The sequence below is a fragment of the Phaenicophaeus curvirostris genome, chromosome 5, assembly GCF_032191515.1.
Source record: "Phaenicophaeus curvirostris isolate KB17595 chromosome 5, BPBGC_Pcur_1.0, whole genome shotgun sequence".
NCBI classification, from domain to species: Eukaryota; Metazoa; Chordata; class Aves; order Cuculiformes; family Cuculidae; genus Phaenicophaeus; species Phaenicophaeus curvirostris.
In genome coordinates this window covers 69,333,623-69,352,894 of record NC_091396.1, presented here as the reverse complement: position 1 = coordinate 69,352,894, position 19,272 = coordinate 69,333,623, and the positions used below count along the sequence as shown (strand labels likewise).

At 43.8% G+C, this 19,272-nt stretch overlaps 1 protein-coding gene across 4 annotated transcripts in view; it reads right to left on the bottom strand.

The window, feature by feature from the left end:
- Positions 1 to 19,147, bottom strand: part of DDHD1 (DDHD domain containing 1) — a 42,208-nt gene extending 23,061 nt beyond the window's left edge. For 2 of the 4 annotated variants that reach the window (XM_069856840.1, XM_069856841.1), the window contains exons 1-4: positions 18,950 to 19,147; positions 13,978 to 14,079; positions 7,742 to 7,870; positions 5,837 to 5,984 (exon numbers count right to left, since the gene is read on the bottom strand). In XM_069856840.1, coding sequence (XP_069712941.1) covers positions 5,837 to 5,984; positions 7,742 to 7,870; positions 13,978 to 14,079; positions 18,950 to 19,103 — 533 coding nt within the window. In that variant the 5' untranslated portion in view covers positions 19,104 to 19,147. Of the gene's footprint in view, positions 1 to 5,836; positions 5,985 to 7,741; positions 7,871 to 8,001; positions 8,678 to 13,977; positions 14,080 to 18,949 lie in introns of those variants that run through there. The other 2 variants (XM_069856842.1, XM_069856843.1) reach the window with 2 other exon arrangements.
- Positions 19,148 to 19,272: the final 125 nt, after the last annotated feature.

Below are 19,272 nucleotides of genomic sequence, written 5' to 3'. Positions count from 1 at the left end.
GTTATAAATTCTAAAGGCAACTGTGGTGTAATTGCCAAGCGATGTGGCAAAGCCCTCATGCAGACCCCCAGAGTATATACCTGTTACCCCATGCTGATCTATTCATCTGTAAAGTCTTTTTTTTCCCCGCTCCTGGCTTTTTTAAAAACAAATATTTAGAGCTATTTTATTAGATGGCAAGTCCCTCTACTCACCTGCTAAATTACCACTAACTGAAGGAATAAATCCACCTTTAAACAGGGAGAAAATTCTCCTTTCCAGCACAAATGGATGTTGAAATACTGACCCTGGAGCAACAATTACTTAAATTTATACATCAAAACACATGGTTCCAACTAAAATTTATTAAGAAAAAAAACCCACTCAGGTGCAGATGCAACACATACCTTGGAAAGCATTTTGACATATTGCTTTTTTCCAAGCACAAAGTAATTGACTGAAAACAGATACTTTGAGATTCACCATAAATAAAATGTGCTTGGCTGTCTTTCTCTGATTAAAATAATAAATAAAACCCACATATTTTCACAGGTATACATCTCTGCTTAAGCATGTATATTCCAGTGATACATTAACATATTTATGATTATTGCTGTGTTATGCTTCTAATTTTACTCTTGTGGAGCACTCACAAATACTGCATTAAATACCAGAGACACACAAACAAGGAAGCTTCAGCTTATTCAAGAATTTGATAAAATGACCTTATGATAGATGGTAACAGAGCAAAATGCCTGAAGGGACCTGGACAAGCTGGAGAACAGGGTCTATGTGAAAATCATGAAGTTCAACAAGGCCAAGTGAAAGGTCCTAAAAATAACAGGAAAAATTTAACAGCAAATCTTTATTTTAGATCCCAGCAGCACATATTGAATGCACTGGAAGGCCTCTGAGAGGCTCTGCACTCTGTAAGGGCTCGCACACCACTGGAAATGCACCAAAATGGCTCTTCTGAAGTAATTATTATAATGATAATCCACAATTAAAATGGTTTCTAGTAGGATTTGCAATAAAAATGTAATGGGTGATTATGGAATGCTGCTGGAAGATGCTGCTGCTTGTGCAGACAGCAATATTTGTGCAAGGAGCAGCAGCACAGGCAAATATAATTTTTGAATCCAAGAGGAGACTCAGAGAGAAGCAGACAGATACCAGCTTTAAGGTAAGAGCAGCCTAGAGACGTCACAACATTCAGCTATAACAGAAACCACAGAACTGTTACTTCCCTCAGTTTGTAAGGACAGGAGGTGATGAAATTTAGAGAGTCTGCCTAAAGGTCAAGAAGAACAACAGTTTTTTTTAAAGGACATTGGAAACATGGAAAGTAACATTCCTTATTCTGTTTAATTTGTGTAAGGACCCTCCCCAGCCCCATTCTAGAAGGATGAGTTTGACAAAATCAGAAATCAGGCTTCAGGGAAAAAATACTCCAGATAACAGTATGAGTGTGTACAATAAAATAAAAAGTATATCTCAAAACATTAACATTGTGCCTTGTCAGAAGCCCAGTAATGCCAGGATACTGCACCTGGTGGCAAATAAAAGCCCTCCAATTCAGGCCATTATACCATAATATCTTAGTTTATATTACACAGAAATACAGAGTATACTGTCTCCTTCCTTACATAATCCCCTCTACGCTATGAAAGCGGCTGGCAGCACATTATTCTGTCTGCGTTAGGCGTGCTGAATCACTGTTCCAGCCTGGAGGAGGCACCGTCTCTTCCCAGATGAGTCCTGCACTTCATATCAGCACTGACAGCAGCAGCTTGTTGTACCAGCTGCTCTCCTACATTTAGATAACAAATGTGTTTAACTACACTGTGAAAAAACAAAATAATACCACATCTACCAAAGACCTGGCCATTCAAGCATCAAGAAAATACATCTTTTCCATTTACCTACTTAGGGGACACCCCGTGACCACAGCATCGAACCACATTAAGGATTAGATTGAACCCCTCTCCTTAATGAAGTCAGCACATATAATGTTAAATTATCCTGAAATAAAGGTTCTGTTTTCACCTCAGTAACCAATAGGATCTGACTACTAATGCAGATGCACCAAGTGAGCTGCATCAACATCTTTCCAAGGCAGAAGCTTGAGGACAGAGCATATTAAATGAGGTCTCTCCTCAGCCTGGGTTACAGACAATGTTTTCCATGCCTGAGTTAGAAGCTCTGTTTTTGCAGTTTTCTTTCTTTTTAGTTCTTCTAGAACCACTGGTTCAAGTGAGGCTGTGTTTTTGAAGCGTTGCTCTCACACAGGCTGAAATAAATACAAAAGCTTTATCCCGCGGGAGAAGGAACCCCAAAAGAAGCAACACTAAATGCACAAGGCAAAGACAAAATGCACAAGAGATAGTTTTGTGGATGGTAGAAAGGAAAGGCGCCAGAAAAAAATACTCCCTTCTGCAGATCCCAGAGTCCCTCCAAGCACCACACCAAAAGAACGGGAGGTGTTGTGGAGATTGCCTCATCCAACCTGCCTCATGGATGTCCTTCAAAGCTGCAAGGAGCCCAAGACCACGATGAGCTCCAAGGGCTGATAGTGCCTTCTACACCTGCTGTGGTGGTACCCAGATATCGATGAGGGCAGAAAGGAGTGATGATATTGATGGGCAGACATATGGCTTAAATTCCTGGCTTCAGTTTTGGGGCCCTCAGTACAAGAAAGACATTGAGGGGCTGGAGTGCATCTGAGCAACAGAGCTGAGGAAGTGCCTGGAGCCCAGGGGTCATAGGGTTGTTTATCCTGGAGAAGAGGAGGCTGAGGGGAGACCTCAACACTCTCTGCAGCTCCCTGAAAGGAGGTTTGGTGAGGTGGGTCTTGGTCTCTTCTCCCATGCGCTAGGATGAGAGGAAATGGCCTCGAGTTACAGCAGCGGAGGTTGAGGTTGGATATTAGGAAATACGTCTTTACTGAAATTGTGGTGAAGCCCTGGCAGAGGCTGCCCAGGGCAGTGGTGACGTCTCTGTCCCTGGAGGGGTTAAAGAAACATGTAGCCGTGGCACTTCAGGACATGATTTAGTAGGCACAGTGGGGTTGGGCTAACAGTTGGACTGGGTGGGTTTAGAGGTCTTTTCCAACCCTAACGATTCTATGATTTGATCAACTACAGCTTTCCTACTAAAGAATGTGCATTTAAAAGGAGAAAAACAGAGTTCTATTCTCCTTACATTCTACTTTGAAGTGTAAACGGTCAAAAAAGATTTCACCTTAGCTGTTTTACCATTTTTCATGAAGGCAACATTTGACTCCCTGTGTTCCTAATGCAAAAGAAAGCAAAAAACCAACTCAAACCAACCCCCCATCCCCATCTACCAGAGATGAAGGTGCTAACAGAAAGTGCTAGTGGAGCTTGTCAGAGCTGCTGTTGTGCTGGCCTGGCAGACATTACTTCTAAAATCTCCTCCTAGAACATATGGAATGTTCCTCACTGACAGTTTTAAGCTATTAAAAAGAAAAATAATTTAAAAAAAAAGAGACTTCAATCTAAAATGGTGCTTTCATTTGCGGATTTTGTTTGGAATACACAATTTACTATGCAATAATTAGCATTTTATAAGGCTATGCCACACTGTCTGACATGTCTTGAAGATACAAGCGAGATCTACTGAAGCACAAGAAGTCTTGTTTACCTCTAAGAGAAAAGATTTCCCATAATGGGCTGCCAATTACAGCAGGACTTCTTATGGAATGAACACCTACACACTCTGTCCTGAGTTGGAGTTAATCCACCCATACAACCCCTGTAGGTTGGGGTAGGGAGAAAGAAAAAGGAGAAAACCTTAATGATTCCAAGGTGGAAGTTCCATTTCTCATCACTGTTAAAACAGCAAATTGATATTTAGGGTGTTTGCATTTCCAGTGTGACTGCATCCTACAGAAATTTAAGTTTTTACATTTATTTTGGTGCCTAACTTCAGCTTTTTCTCAGTGGCAGTGGATCTCTTGGGTTTTGATTGCTTGCTTTTAAACAACACAAAGGAAGGGGCAGTGAAGTGCCAGCACAGGGGGCACAGGGAGCCGCAGGCTGCTGCTCTTAGATAGGATCATAGAATAGTTTGGGTTGGAAGGGACCTTAAAGATCATCCAGATCCAACCCCCTGCCATGGGCAGGGACACCTCCCACTAGATCAGGGGCTCCAAGCTCCATCCAACCTCCAGGGATGAGGCAGCCAAAACTTCCCTGGGCAACCTGTTCCAGTGCCCCATCACTCTCATGGTGAAGAAAGTCTTCCTTATGTCTAGCGTAGATGATGAATGACAGAGCAGTGAAATCGAGAGGACCCTTGAGCTGAACGAACATGAGAGCCTGCTGACAGGATGGTCCACACTACAGCGATGGCACAGAAGCACTGACCTACATTGTGGATTTAAAGGGAGGTTCACAAGGCTCTTCCCACAAAACCAGCAGTCCCAGCTCTATGCACACTTTGACAGGAGTCACTGTCACTATTTCTGTCAACTTTGATGCAATGTGGAACTATTTGGGACACACATACCAAACCATCCAAGCAATACCAATCTGCAATTAACACACTGTTAGCCTCTTCTTTCAGCTAATGAAGCATTCCTTAACATCACCTTGTCCCCACAACACTGTCATCCCACCTTTACAATTTCTTCTTTCTTTTCTAGTACAGCATTTGTAACAGCTCCAGAGTTTCTCTTCCCATTCACCACCTCCCCACGTGGCCTTCAGATCTAGCTCAGATGTCAAGTCAAAAGCTATTCACAAATGAGCCTTCACCAAAGTCATTCAATGAAGAGAACTGTAAGCTTTCAATCATGTTCTACTTTTCAATGGGCAACTGTGCCCAGAATCATAGAATCACCAGGTTGGAAGAGACCCATGGGATCATCAAGTGCAACTATTCCTATCAATCACTAAACCATGTCCCTCAGCATCTCATCCACCGGCCCCTTAAACCCCTCCAGGGAAGGTGACTCAACCCCCTCCCTGGGCAGCCTCTGCCAGGGACCAATGACCCTTTCTCTGAAACATTTTTCCCTAATGTTCTGCCTAAACCTCCCCTGGTGGAGCTTGAGGCCATTCCCTCTCGTCCTGTCCCCTGTCCCTTGGGAGAAGAGCCCAGCTCCCTCCTCTCCACAACCTCCTCTCAGGGAGTTGCAGAGAGCAATGAGGTCTCCCCTCAGCCTCCCCTTCTCCAGGCTAAACACCCCCAGCTCTCTCAGCCGCTCCTCATAAGGCCTGTTCTCCAGCCCCCTCACCAGCTTCGTTGTTCTCCTCTGGACTCGCTCCAGAGCCTCAACATCCTTCACCATGAGCTGTCTCTCAGCCACAGCTTCCAACTACATGAAGTAACTCTGGCCTGTTCAGAAAGTCGCTCCCCATTTTCCCCTCTCTCTTACCAGTTTTCTGACAATGAGCAGGAACAATGGAGATTCCCACTGACTTGGACTAAATGAGAAATCTCTCCCCACTCAAGAAAGTCACTGACCCCCGGTACTGGGAATTCATATGCCAGTTCCCTAGAAGCTGCAGGTGTTGGTCAGGAAAACAGAATAGATCTTTGCTGCTCTGGCTTGCAGCTGCTCTTGCTAATCTCATACAGAATCACAGAATAACCAGGTTGGAAGAGACCCACCGGATCATCGAGTCCAACCGTTCCTATCAAACACTAAACCATATCCCTCAGCACCTCATCCACCCGAATACATCCAAATTGTTCCCACAACATAAAGATTAAAGACTCGGGGGAAGAGGAGGAGAAGGAAACAGGAAAAGGCAACAGCTTAAACCAAAGGCTCTGCTGCCATTTATAAGAACAGCTACAGCTGGTACTGCAAATATTAGGAAGCACTCACAGAGCTGTGTTTTTGATGATCCTTCCTTGGTCCATTTTCTGCCCAATACCATGCACAACAAACACAATGTGACTAGTTTCTGGTGGCTTGTCTTCTAACGTAGCTTCTTCTACATAGCCTCTATGTAGCCTTGTCCCACTACTTGAAGCTGTAGAAAAAAACATTATCCTAGATCAGTTACAGTCTATAAAGTGCAACAGTCTTACATGATGAAATAAGCTTGACTTTACTCAGACCAAAACATTAAAATAAGATTATACATAGAGAAATAGCATGCATTTTTAAATAACTGCAGTTTTAAACTCCTGAGAGAGCTGAGCAACCAGGTGATATTAATTCTCTCAGCTGTTGCATCACCAGGCCATTTCCAGTGTAAAAATAACCAATTCCAATAATGTTTTGAAAAACAACCTTTTGGAAAACAGTTGTACAATTGTCCATCCACTCTTACAACACAATATCCTTCTTCTGTGTGCCTCAGTCACTCAGTTTCCTTTACCTCCACCTCACTCCCATGGCATGGAAGGACTATGGAAATCTGGCCACAGAACTGAGCTGTCATCCCCTCTGACCCAATTAAGAGAGCTGGTTGGGAAGCTTTATGATTTTTCATTTGGATGGGGAAAAACTATGTTTTACTTCAAGTCGATACAACCTCAAACTTCCCCACTCGTTCTCCAGCTCAGTGGCCAAACCAAAAATCAAATAGCCAGGGCAAACACGACCATTCCCTCAGTGTGGGGCTGATGGCTGGGGAAACGCGCTGGCCCAGAGCATCTCCATCCCTGTCTTGTGACAGACCCATGGAGAGGACCCTGCAGGAGTGCAGGCTGAGCAGGAAGCAAGCAACCCCTCCAGATGGCCGTGCGGAGGGAGGCAGCAGCATTCTCCCCCCTCAAAACCCTGAAACAAACAATTTATTTCAGTTTTAAGAAGGAAAATGCTACAGGCAGTTTTTACATAGGACAGGTTTTGTTTAGTAAGTGGATTTCTATGTGGGTATTTCACCCCCCAAACTGTTTAGGACAGGTGCTACTTATTACACACTATCCTAATCGTGTTCTGGATACAGAACACTTCTGGAACTGAAACACTGAATTGTATTAATTCTTGGCAAATGTTAATTAAGCATCCACCCAGGAGCCCTGCGGGGTAAGACAGCATTAATTACAGAACAGAGGCATGGCAACTGAAGCCAAACCTATTACCTGATCTCGTCTCTTCCGAGACCAAGGAACAAAACAAACTGTGATTCTGTGAAACGTGTAGGTTCTTGTTTTAGTGCATAGGAGCAATACAACAGAGAGGACAAGCTCCAGTTTTCTGGGTTGGCCACAATATGCCTTTTCCTTGAGAGAAACATCATCCTCTCCTCCAATCGTCTCAGCCTTGCCAGCCTTATAACTGGTAGTTTGGAGTTTAAATGAGCCTGGATTCCTGCTGGAAACAATTGCTGTCTAAAGGCTTCACCCCTCCTCTCATATGTCTGTTAATGAACTGAAACAAAGCAAGAGCTAACGAGAGGGGATGGGATGGTCACACATTTAAGGAGTGCATCAGAGGATGCAAGTACACAGCGGTAAAGTTAAGGTTGCACAGGGAACAATTCTTACATTGTAGCTGCTGCTGTCAGATTTTCATGTACTTATTATGTAATTCTGACTGCTGCATTAAAAATAATGATAAAATACGCAATAAAAATAAGTTATAGCCTACTCACATCTAATTACAACTATGTACAACAGCCTAAGGACCCCAATATACCCTTCTGTAACAACTGCAGGGGCCAAACTGGGCTTAGTCACATATTAAAACTTCACGCTGGAAACCTCCCTCTAGCATTAAAGCAACAAACTTAAAAGACTGGTACTTACAACATTCTTTACAAACTCTGAGCAATATTACCTTTGGAAAACCCCAACTTTCGTTTAACAGTTCTTGCAATTTTGGATGTCGCTGCATCGCTGTAAAGATACACTTCATCCACACTGTGCCAGTCCACATGTTTGTAATTCAACTTTAGACTATGAATAACTGCAGCAAAAAGGAACAACGTTTAATTCAGATGAGCAAGAGGAAAAAAAAAAGCCTCATCAAATACAGAGAGAGAAAAGTAATTTGCACATAAGAGCTCCATTTACACCTAAATCTATGTTGCTCCTTACCTTGAAAAGTTTTTATGTTTAGGATTAATCAGAGCAGGACAAGCAGCAGTTCAGAGACCACCCTTGAGAACATTTCACACCATTGTCCTCCCACCCTCGTGGGATGGTAGGTTTCCAAAATATTCCTTTAGCTGAAAACAAAAAGAACGGGGAGGCAAAGCAACACGTCCTGAAATAATGCAGGTTGTGTGGTGACCAGGTGGCTGCCCCATGCACTCTCATCGCTAGAAAAAGAGCAATTTTACTCCTAACTTCTCTCTCCTGTGTCTGTACAGCAAGATCCCTGGTTATGACTGAGGCTACAGTGCATTACAGGAACTTTCAAGGCTCCATTACTAGAAGGCTCCATTGTATTTCTCTCCTTTCAGAAACATCTAAGAGCTGGAAATAGATTTCAATGGGAAAGCCTCTGAATGAGTAATTTCTGGCACAGAAAAGAACCCAGCTCTTTCAAAAGCCACTAAGAAGAGCTCTAGTGTTTGGTGGTTTTGTTTTTTTTTTTCGTGCAATTGTTGTGTTTTCCAGATTTGGAACTGATTGAGCTCTGGGACCAACCTCATGACACACTGCCTGATTGTCAGGATTAAGCAGAGCAGGCACGTTATAATACAAGTCAGAATCTCTCATATAAGGCTTTGAGCTTGCTTGAGCAAAGCAGTGCCACAACTTTGTTACTAGTAATTCAGATCTCACCTACATTTAGAAACCTGCTTCTTAGGTCTCATCTAATGAAGCAGACACAACATGTGGAGAGCTGACAACAACAGTCCTGTAACCCAAAAGAGGGTCATTTAACTGTCATTGGTCTAGCTAAATAAGTTTAAAGTCATGGAAAACACCCAGAAGGGTTGTTTGGGGTTTGTTTCTTTCCATAACAAGTGGAGCTCTCACCTGCTTCCTACATGAAGCTACTTGAATTAATTTTCTATATGCTACAGAAAACATTCTGAGAAAGCCTGAGCCATCACAATTTCGTAATTTAACTGCTACAGCACAAACCAGCCCCAGTAACCTAAATGTGGTGACCCCTCTCCTGCAGAACTTCTTTTTTCCTTGCCAAGGCAGATAGACCTGACATAGCCTGATGAAAAACTAAATTAAGCCTGTAAGGAACAAGGGGACTAGAAGAGGATTACCCCCTTCTGTTACAGTGAACAACTGATTCACAAAAAATAACTAGGACTGGAATCCCCAACATAAGAAGGATACGGAACTACTGGAACAGGTACAGGGGAGGCCATGAAGATAATCCAAGGGCTGGAGCATCTCTGCTACGAGGACAGGCTGAGAGTTGGGGTTGTTCAGCCTGAAGAAGAGAAGGCTCTGGGGAGATCTTGAGTCAGCTTCCAGTGCTGAAAGGAAAGCTGGGGAGGGACCTTATACAAGAGCATCGAGTGACAGGATGGAGGAGAGTGGAAGGGGGAAGATACAGATTAGACCTCAGGAAGAAATGCTTCATGATGAGGGTGGAGAGGCACTCGCACAGGTTAAGGCAGAAAGTCATGGCTGCCCCATCCCTGGAGGGGTTCAAGGCCAGGTTGGATGGGGCTTGGAGCAACCTGACCCTGTGGGAGGTGTCCCTGCCCATGGCAGAGCGGCTGGAATTGGATGGGCTTTAAGGTCCCTTCCAACTCAATCCATTCTAGGATTCTATGACTATACTGCTGCTTTAAATTGACAGAGCAAGGACAGGAGTGGAAGTAAGCCTGACTTTGAAGAGCAGAGGTATCAGCTTAGTCTTACAGCTGAGAAGCAGAAGCAATCTAGTGAGAACTCAGTGAACATGCTTTCATAAACATCCCCGCAGGCACAGAGGTGAGTCCATGTCCAGAAATCTCAATTTAGAGCTGGAGAAGGAAAGGAAATTCATAGCATCATAGTGCCCTAGCAAATTTTCCTATATGAGACTTGGAGACAACACAAGAGAGATTGTAATGTCTTGAGACAGGCACATATTCTAGCAGCAAAGGCAAGAGACCTCCTTGCAGATGCTTCAGCAATCTCCTCCATCCTCAGTTCCATGACCCATGTAAACTTTTTATGCACTGTCCAGCAGGTCTTTAAGAGCTGTTCCATCTGCATTCTGTAAAATCCCTCTCCGAGTACGTTTCTTCTGAATCTGACAGAGGAGCCAGAAGCTTGATGCCTTTGGAGAGCACTGTGCTCAACCTCCAAAACATGCAGAGGGAGAGACAGAGAGGCCCGTGGCTGAGTTACCAGTGGAAGAACAGCAGTTTGGGGAGGAGTGATTCTCAAACTCACCCTGGAATCAAGTCCAGCCCCTCTGTTGGAAAGAATATACAGAAAAAAAAGCTTTCCCTACCCTGCATGAACTATTTTCCCTTGGGAAGAACAGATTCCTAACTTTTACTCTTATTGTGTTTTTAAACAAACACATATGCTGAAGAACTCATCAGAATCAATTACAAGACATGCAAGCACTGAGGAACTGCAAATGAAATATCCAACACTATTTCTCTGCATATTTATTAATGCCTTCAAAAGGGAACCTGGAAAATTTTCTCTACTGTTATCACAAGCACCACACAAAACTCCCAGCAACCTTCTGCAGGACTGTAACTCCTTGTCTCTTGACAACAGAGTAGCTTACCTCTCCGAGATGTGTTGTTAACATACACATTGCATTCAAGCTCAGCTGTATTTTTTACAGCACTTGCACTATACACCCTGCCTTTCTACCCAGCATTAAAAGAAAAAAGCATGTGCTTGTTCTTGCTCTTCAGTTTTCCTTCAACCACAAAGTGTCAGGAGTATTTAGGGAAGTGGCAGGATCCAGAACGTGCATGTGCACAACACTCTTCAGAGACTCCACCAACTTGCCAGTAAGATGATAGATTTTGCCAGTCTAATTGACATATTTACATCTTATTTTGCATCTCTTGGTAAATTTTCTTTACCAACACATTCACCTCTTTGCTTCTGAATCCTTGTTTGCATGCTCCTGAGCAAACACCAAATCACCAGTAAAGAAAAACCACGGCTGCAGGACATTTCAAAGACACCAGGTACTCCAGCGAAGTATTTTGCACAAGTCTGGATAACACCTCCAGTGTGTCTATCTTACCAACCAGAAGTAGACACATTCCTTTAAAAGTCAACAAGAGTCACCTGGATCAAACCAAACAAAGCTGGTTGCTCCACGTTGGCACTGTTTTGAAATCCCATGGGATGGGCTGTTTAAAAAGTCCACCTGAGAATTTATGCACCTGTTCCACTGACCAACCCACCCTCTTACTGAGGTGGGATGAGATTTTGTCTCCCCATTTTAAATTTATATAAAAATTAGGAGGTCTGTTCACCCTCAGACCCTGGATGAGATGTCCACTGTAGTACCGTGGAACGCTTTGGTTTGGAAGGGACTTTTACAGGTCATCCAGTTCGACCTCCCTGCAGGAGCAGGGACAGCTTTAACCAGACCATGTTGCTCAGAGCCCCATCCAACCTGACTGTGAATGTTTCCAGGGATGGGGCCTCCGCTATCTCCCTAGGCAACCTGTTCCACCTGTGGAACAGAAATCCCCAAGTAAGGGAAACCCTATCATCCCGAGTTCCAGGCTCTCTTGGTGTGCAAGAATATCCCTTTAAAACAGAAGTGACACCCACTTGATGACTATTGTGCTTTCTCTGTCCTTACATAAGAATCTGCCCCAGTGATGACAATGTCTGGAAAGAGAATCATAGAATCACTAGGTTGGAAAAGACCTTTGAGATCATTAAGTCCAACCGTACCTGTCCACTGCTAAATCACATCCCTAAGCAGAGTAGGGGTACAGCCTTGCAGATTTGCATGGCAGAAACCCAGCTGAGAGGACTGCCTGGCTGAGATCAGTCAGAGACACAATCCAAAAGCCACGTCTGCATGCGCAAGCTTGGCTGGGACAGTGGTCACCGTCACCGTGCACAGCAGACACTCGCAAAGTAAAAAAAAAAAACCCACCATGCACTAAGGTACCTCCTTATGAGGACAAACACTGCACCAAGGACTGTGAAGAGACTCGCAAGACCCCAATGAAAAGGAGCTTCTGCTGCTGTGGACAGTCCCAAGGTGTGTTAATAGCGAGGCAGGGAACAAGAAAAACATCTTTGGAGATGATTTGATAGCACTCTGGAAATGAGCATCCACCAAAAAGATAAAACTATGCAAACTGTGCCCTCCAGGTATGGGATAACAAAGGTTGCCACTGGTGACTGGAAACTGAACACAAGCAAAAGAAAGTTACGTTTTCCTCAAGATGATAAGATAACATGATTTACATTCTCTTTGCAGAACAATGACTGTCTATAAACATCTTGCATGCTGCAGAGTTGGTCTGACAGACCACTTGGGAGCTTTTCTCATCAAGAGATGTCACCGAGTGTCAGGAAGTCACCAAGTCATTTCGTAGCATGGCTGAGGAAGCCACGTTGCAGAATTCAGATTAGGCAGTGGGTCTGGCACAGGGGAACGCTCTTCATGTCCTGCGTTGTTCAGAAGCACGCCTTCTATCTTTGCGGATTCCCTCCAGGGCATCAGACTAGGACGCTGCCAAGCTTCACCAAGATCTGACTGTGCCTATGGCATCTCTGAAGGTCAGGCACAGAAGATGAAGGGTCTGTGGTAAAACCACAGGACAGGAATCTTCTTCTGGACCAGGCTTCTCGCAGCTTTGCTTTCAGATGAACTACTTTTCTGACACTGACAACAGGCACAGTTTTTTTTAGTAGACATCTCCTTAGGTGCATCTTATCGGCTGCAGAAAATGCTAGGTGTTTCGCACACTGATTAGTTTTCTAGTTTGGGATTGAAGGCCAAGCCCATGGAGATGAGATGAAATTTGGGGTTTCCTTGCAGTCAGATACTAGAAATGAAATGTTTTTTCAGAAATACCAACCAAGACAGACACCTAGAGTACATATATGTGGGAGGTATAATCTCACTGTAGATGGAAGACAGCTTGATGCTACGGAGGAGCAAGCCAGCCACGCAAAAACAAGGAGAGAAGCACAGAGAAAGGGAAAAGAATCAAGAAAGGACTTCTTTCAGCTGAAGACATGAAGGCTTACTCTCACACAAACGTCCAACAGATAGATGAACACAGAGGGGAAAATCCCTCTGAAAAGTTTAAACATGAAAATTGAAGAGGTAAACTTAAAATACAGAATACATATTTCTAAAGCCTCTAAGAACCTGATCTCAATTAGACTGCAGCAACCCGTTGTGAGTCAAAATAACTGGAACAAAAACTAAGGAGCAGAGAGCTTACAGCATAAAACCCATGGAGAAGCTGGGGATGTACACATTGCCTGTTTGCTGCTTTTGCAAACACCCTCCCAGCTCAAGTGCTTAAGGAGCTGAACACCTCCAGCATCAAGCGCAGGCAGATGGCACTTGAACACAGTATTTCACAGAGCCAACAGTTTAAAACTGAATACCTTTTAAGGTAAGCAACTGTTTTTATTTTTTTTTTTTACTTGGTACTATCATCTGCCTGCCAAGCACAAAGCACAGGGCGATTCCCTTCTGCTGGAGTGTGATGATGCTCAAGTCAAAATCAACCTAGAGGAAAGCATCTCTGAAAGGTGAAGAGCTGATATTATCTCCATCTCCTCCACAAAGGCACTGCCACTCCAGTCAGGGCTAAAGCCCAGAGAAGGGATCCATACTGTCTGAAAACCTTTTCTGCCTTCTTTTTTTTCAGGGATTTTCTGCTGTTTAAATCCAGTTCCACAGTCGCTAAAGTCAGTAGAAGTTTAATCACTACTGGCTTTGATAGTAGAAGAGTAAGACTGGTGAGAAGTGCTTTTGAGCCTTCTGTGATCACTACTGGCTCCTGTGAGATGGGAGGGGGGAGAACAGGAGCGGGGAGAAGGAGCATGTAAATCTAACACATTTAACTAATATAAACACACTAGAATTTAAAGTATGCTAAGCCAGGAGCACTACAAAAAAAAAAAAGAAATCTCCAATTACTGTACCTTGGGAACGCTTTCGTTTAACACATGCAGCATCTGAATTTTCGTTATGTCCTCTCCATTTGAACAAAGAAAGGAGGGAGAAGGGGAGGAAGTTGTAGGAAACTAAAAGTAAAAACACTGAGCTTCAAAGTAAAGTTTTTAAAAGGGATGTAATTTTTTGTTGTTAGTATTATCATTTTTAACCCCCCCACCTCCCCAAAAAAAGCTGGCACGTTTTCTGAAAAAGTACATACACGTAAAGAACTGGTTTTGTAGCAGAAGTGTCAGGTCACATTAGCCATACTCAATTTCTTCAGTCTTTATAAACAGTTATGCCATCACAACAGAGCTAAGGGCATCAGCAGAAGACAGCAGGAACACAGTGTAACCAGGCTCAGCAAGCGCCTTTGCATTCACATGTAGAAAAGCACAAATAAGTGTTGTCTTTGTACCAGGTAGAACACAGCAACCTCTCTTAAATATACACTTAACATTAGAAGAAAAACCCACTCCATTTCTAACACAGCTCTACTATTTTCCTCAGAGAGTGTAAGAGCATCATTAAATGTTCGATTAGACAAAACATCCTACTCTTACCCTGTTCTGTAAGCCCTCAAGGAGCTATTTTCTGTGGTGAAATGGAACAGCAGGTGTGGTTTGCCCTTGAGCTTCCCCTTGACGGTAAGGTAAGCCCCCAATTTTTTTAACGAAGCATTCAATCACCTTGTTTCATGCCTTGTGAGAACATTGAAATATTGCACAGCAATCCAAAAGGTTCTTTTTCAGGGACTTATGTATTGGCGCTGTGTGATTATCGAAGAAATACTTTGAGGTAAGTGAAAACTAGTGTTCAGTTTTGGGTCCCTCACTACACGAAGGACGCTGAGGGGTTGGAGCGCGTCCAGAGAAGGGAACAGAGCTGGGGAAGGGGCTGGAGACCAGGGGTTATGTGAGGGGCCGAGAGAATTGGGGTTGTTTAGCCTGGAGAAAAGGAATCTAAGCAGAGAAGTCACCGCTGTATACAGTTACCTGAAAGAAGGTTGTAGTGAGGTGGGTGTTGGTCTATTCTCACAAGTATCAAGGGACAGAGGAGAGGAAATGTCCTCAAGCTGCACCAGGGAAGGTTCAGATTAGACATCAAGAAAAAGCTCTTCACCAAAAGGGCTCTCAGGCCCTGGCAGAGGCTGCCCAGGGAGGTGGTGGAGTCCCCATCCCTGGAGGCATTTAAAGACGGGCAGATGAGGTGCTCAGGGATCTGTGTTAGTAGTGGACAGGTATGGCGGGACTCGATGATCTCAAAGATCTTTCCCAACCAAGTGATTCTATGATTCTAAGGAGTAGGTGAGTTTATGTGAGCAGTAAGAAGCTCTCTTACCACTTGAACAACAGGGGAGTGCTAGTCGCTGGTAACTCAGTTACAAGCTTCTTGGAGGGCTCCTGAACAAGGCTGAAAGTAAAGTCCTAATCTACGTCTTCTGTGTTACCACACTGTGAGCCCTCACTAATACAAACACTCTTAATCTCAAAATGTTCTAGCCTCAAAAACCTGATATAGTCAAGAGAGTATGTTTAAATCCAATAAGAAATCAAGATGCTCCAGCCTGGCTTCTGAATCCATGAAGACAATAAGCTGCAATTACCTGAAATCAGTTAGCTTGCTGGAGGGGGAGAAATGCAATGGGATGACATTGTCCCCTCACCAACACCACTAGCAGCTAATACTCTATGCTCCAGTAACTTATGCCAGTACGAGAAAGTGATATTCCATGCTAATATTCTTCCCTATCCCTGGAGGTGTTGTGCCAGCCTGGAGCAGTGGGAATTATCTCCTGTCACTACCTCCCCAGGAATACACTGAGAGCTTGCTGTTCCTGCTCTGCTGTTTGGCACCAGTCCTGCTATACAAAAGGCAAGGGACAGCAGTTTTACCATGTACCTGGCAGCTGTGGGTCCTGCAGATTGAACCTCCAGCTAAAAGTCAGACTGGAGGACAAAAGCTGCTTGTCCATCCTTGACCTGAAGTGCTGGGCACCCGCTCTTTGCCTGCTAACGGCTCCAGGAGCTCACAGCAAGGGGTACGTGGGCTCCAGTTGCAAAGTAAGAGAAAAATCAACACTGAATTAGTGAATTTGACTCTCTATCAAGAAACTTTTGGCCTGAATATCATTGCCTTCATTGTGGTTAAATACTGTTAGGAAAATATCTGGTCTGAGAACTCTTAAGCATCTGCTATGATCTGAGTTCATGGTCTTGTTTTATGGCCTTCTCACTACTGAAATCACTTAAAAACGCTGTTCCTCTGATGAACTGCTTTAGGTGGGTCCTGAACTCGCTGTCTGTCTACATATGCACAAAGAGCAGCTTCTAAATCTTACATTATTCTGTAAGTTTTAAGCTTATTGAGTGTTAAAAAGGTGTTATAATACCCATTTTTGTATTCTTTTCAAAGTGGTTTCAGCTGAAATACTGCTTCAAAGAACAACTGTTCTAACCCAGGCCTTCCTCAGAAATATTACAGAATTATTTTACAGTAGTAATGTCTTTAAGTGTAATCCCTGGGTAGATGTAGTACAAGGCAGGTCAGTTCTGCACAGTTATAAACCTTTCTCACTGTGATCAAACATCTCAGATATTGCAGTATTTTAAGGGTTGAAGTTTGCCTCATCTAAAATAGTGAGCCCAAGAACTTAGATAAAATGCCACCTTACATCTTGTGTTGATATTAATTTGCATATATTAAGCTCAAATAATGCATCTTGCATGTTCTGTAAGAAGGACAAACAAAACAAAAAAGCCTTGTGCTATGCGGATTTTAAAACTCAAGCACTGGACAAATGAATTTGAGGGCCCTAAAAAAACCCAGCATTGTCCACCTATCAACAGAGCAACAGAACAACAAATCAGCCCTGGAAGCCACGCGCACTGTGACAGCAGCGCATCTCATCTAGGGGGTTACATGGTCATGAGACTCGATTGTTCTTTAGCAAAGACTCAAGTGGCAAATGTCAAGCTCTACTCCTCAATACAAGTATAAAACAGAAACATGATAACTCTCATCTAAGGGGCATGGTTTAGTGTTTGATAGGAATGGTTGGACTCGATGATCCAGTGGGTCTCTTCCAACCTGGTTATTCTATGATTCTATGATCTTACAGTGCAGCCGTAATGCCTGATGGGATGTCGTCCTGGGGGACCCAGACAAGCTGGAGAAGTGGGGCTGTGTGAACCTCGTGAGGTTCAACAGGGCCAAATGCAAGGTCCTAAGACCTGTGTCAGGGCTATCCGCAGCTTTAATACAGGCTGGATGATGATGATGTGATTGAGAGCAGCCCTGCGGAGAAGGATTTGGGGTGCTTCACGAGAAGCTTGAAATGAGCCAGCAATGTGTGCTTGCAGCCCAGAGGGACAATCACATCCTCGGCTGCATCAAAAGCAGCATGGCCAGCAGGGCAAGGGAGGGGATTCTGCCCCTCTACTCTGCTCTTGTGACTCCACCTGGAGTCCTGTATCCAGTTCTGGAGGCCTCAACAGAAGAAGGAGATGGAACTCTTGGAAGGGGTCCAGAGGAGACCACAGAGATGATCCAAGGGCTGAAGCACCCTGCTCTGAGGCCAGGCTGAGAGAGTTGGGGTTGTTCAGCCTGGGGAAGAGAAGGCTTCAGGAAGACCTTAGAGCAGCTTCCAGTACTGAAAGGGGAAGTCCCTCCCTCTACGAAAGCTGGGAAGGGACTTTTTACAAGGGCCTGGAGTGACAGGGTGAGGAGGAATGGCTTTAAATTGGAATGAGGAAGATTTGGATTAGACATTAGGAAGAAATTCTTCATGATGAGGGTGGGGAGGCCCTGGAACAGGATGCCCAGAGCAGGGGTGGCTGCCCCATCCCTGGAGGGGTTCAAGGCCAGGTTGGATGGGGCTTGGAGCCCCTGATCCAGTGGGAGGTGTCCCTGCCCATGGCAGGGGTGGAACTGGATGGGCTTTGAGGTCTCTTCCAACCCAAACCATTCTATAATTGTATAATAATTCAAGTTGTGAATTTTCTCCCAGTGTCACATGCAGATGGCAATCATGGACGCCAGCTGAGCAGATAACTATCAGGAAGCATATTATAATGACAAAACCACTTTTCACACCTACTGATAGCTATAATTTTCCTGCTACTCTCCTATTACCACAAAGAAAAAAAAATCTATTGAAGTTACTGGTGGTTTTACATGTATTCCACTTCATTTGGAAGTGACTGTATACACAGCTTTTTAATTTTAACTTTAGTTTTAGAAAAGGCACTGATATCTGAATTTCTGGTTAAGTTCATCCAGGACTACTTAGCTTTAAAGTAATAGGTTTGCCAAACAAAACCAGTTCTCTTGAGATCTCTTGGAACATGGTATCCCTGATCACAGAGGGACTGTAGTCGGAAGAGTTCAGAATTATTAGCAACACGAAGGGAAAGAATTACAACCCATGTGGAAAGTATCTGAGGAACCCTGTGAGGTGCGAGGCTGTGACATCTCCAGGAAACAACAGGAAACTTAACTGCTCTCTGCATTGTTGAAAAAAATCTCTCCAAGCCAACAAACGGAAAATGAAAAGGGATCTGTAAAACTGATACTCCCTCTAGGGCAGAATTAGGAATGCTGGCCAGAGAACTAATAGCCACTTCGCATTTGGACACTGACTCTTCTTGTCCCATCAACAGATTTCAGTCTCAAGTCAGGTTTCAAACACAATTAAAAGATAGCAAATGTAAAGGGAGATGGGAACAAGAAATTTATCCATGAATATCAACTTTACAGCATACATCAAATGCGCTGCAGTAGGAAATCCTACAATATTGTGATGCATTGAAAATATGGAGAGAAAACTGATGCTTATAACTAAGTTCCACACTACGTAGGTTGGAAAACCATCAGAGATCGCCTTCTTAAACTTAAGAAAAACAGACCCCAACTGCCCAGATGAACATAATATAAAAATAATGATCTAAACAATCTTACCCTCCCTCCCATCAGCAGGTTGTGAAACTTCCATATCGAAGCTCTCTCGCAGCTGCTGGCCTCTGAAGTGGTTGAGGTGCTCCTGTTCTATCAGGTTACTTTCCTCCTCTTCCAGAGGTTGCCAAGTGCCATCAATAAACCACTGTCCACGCATCACAGGGATCTTTTCTGTTTCCGTTTCTGAAAAATCAAACAGGACTTTAGGTTTTATTCATGCATTTTATCCAGTGAATCACAAACTGACAGCAGATAAGAGGGAAAAGGAGTTCTCTTTGGTGTTCTGATGCAAAAGTCCTACTCCCGCTGCCAGGACCTGTAACAGG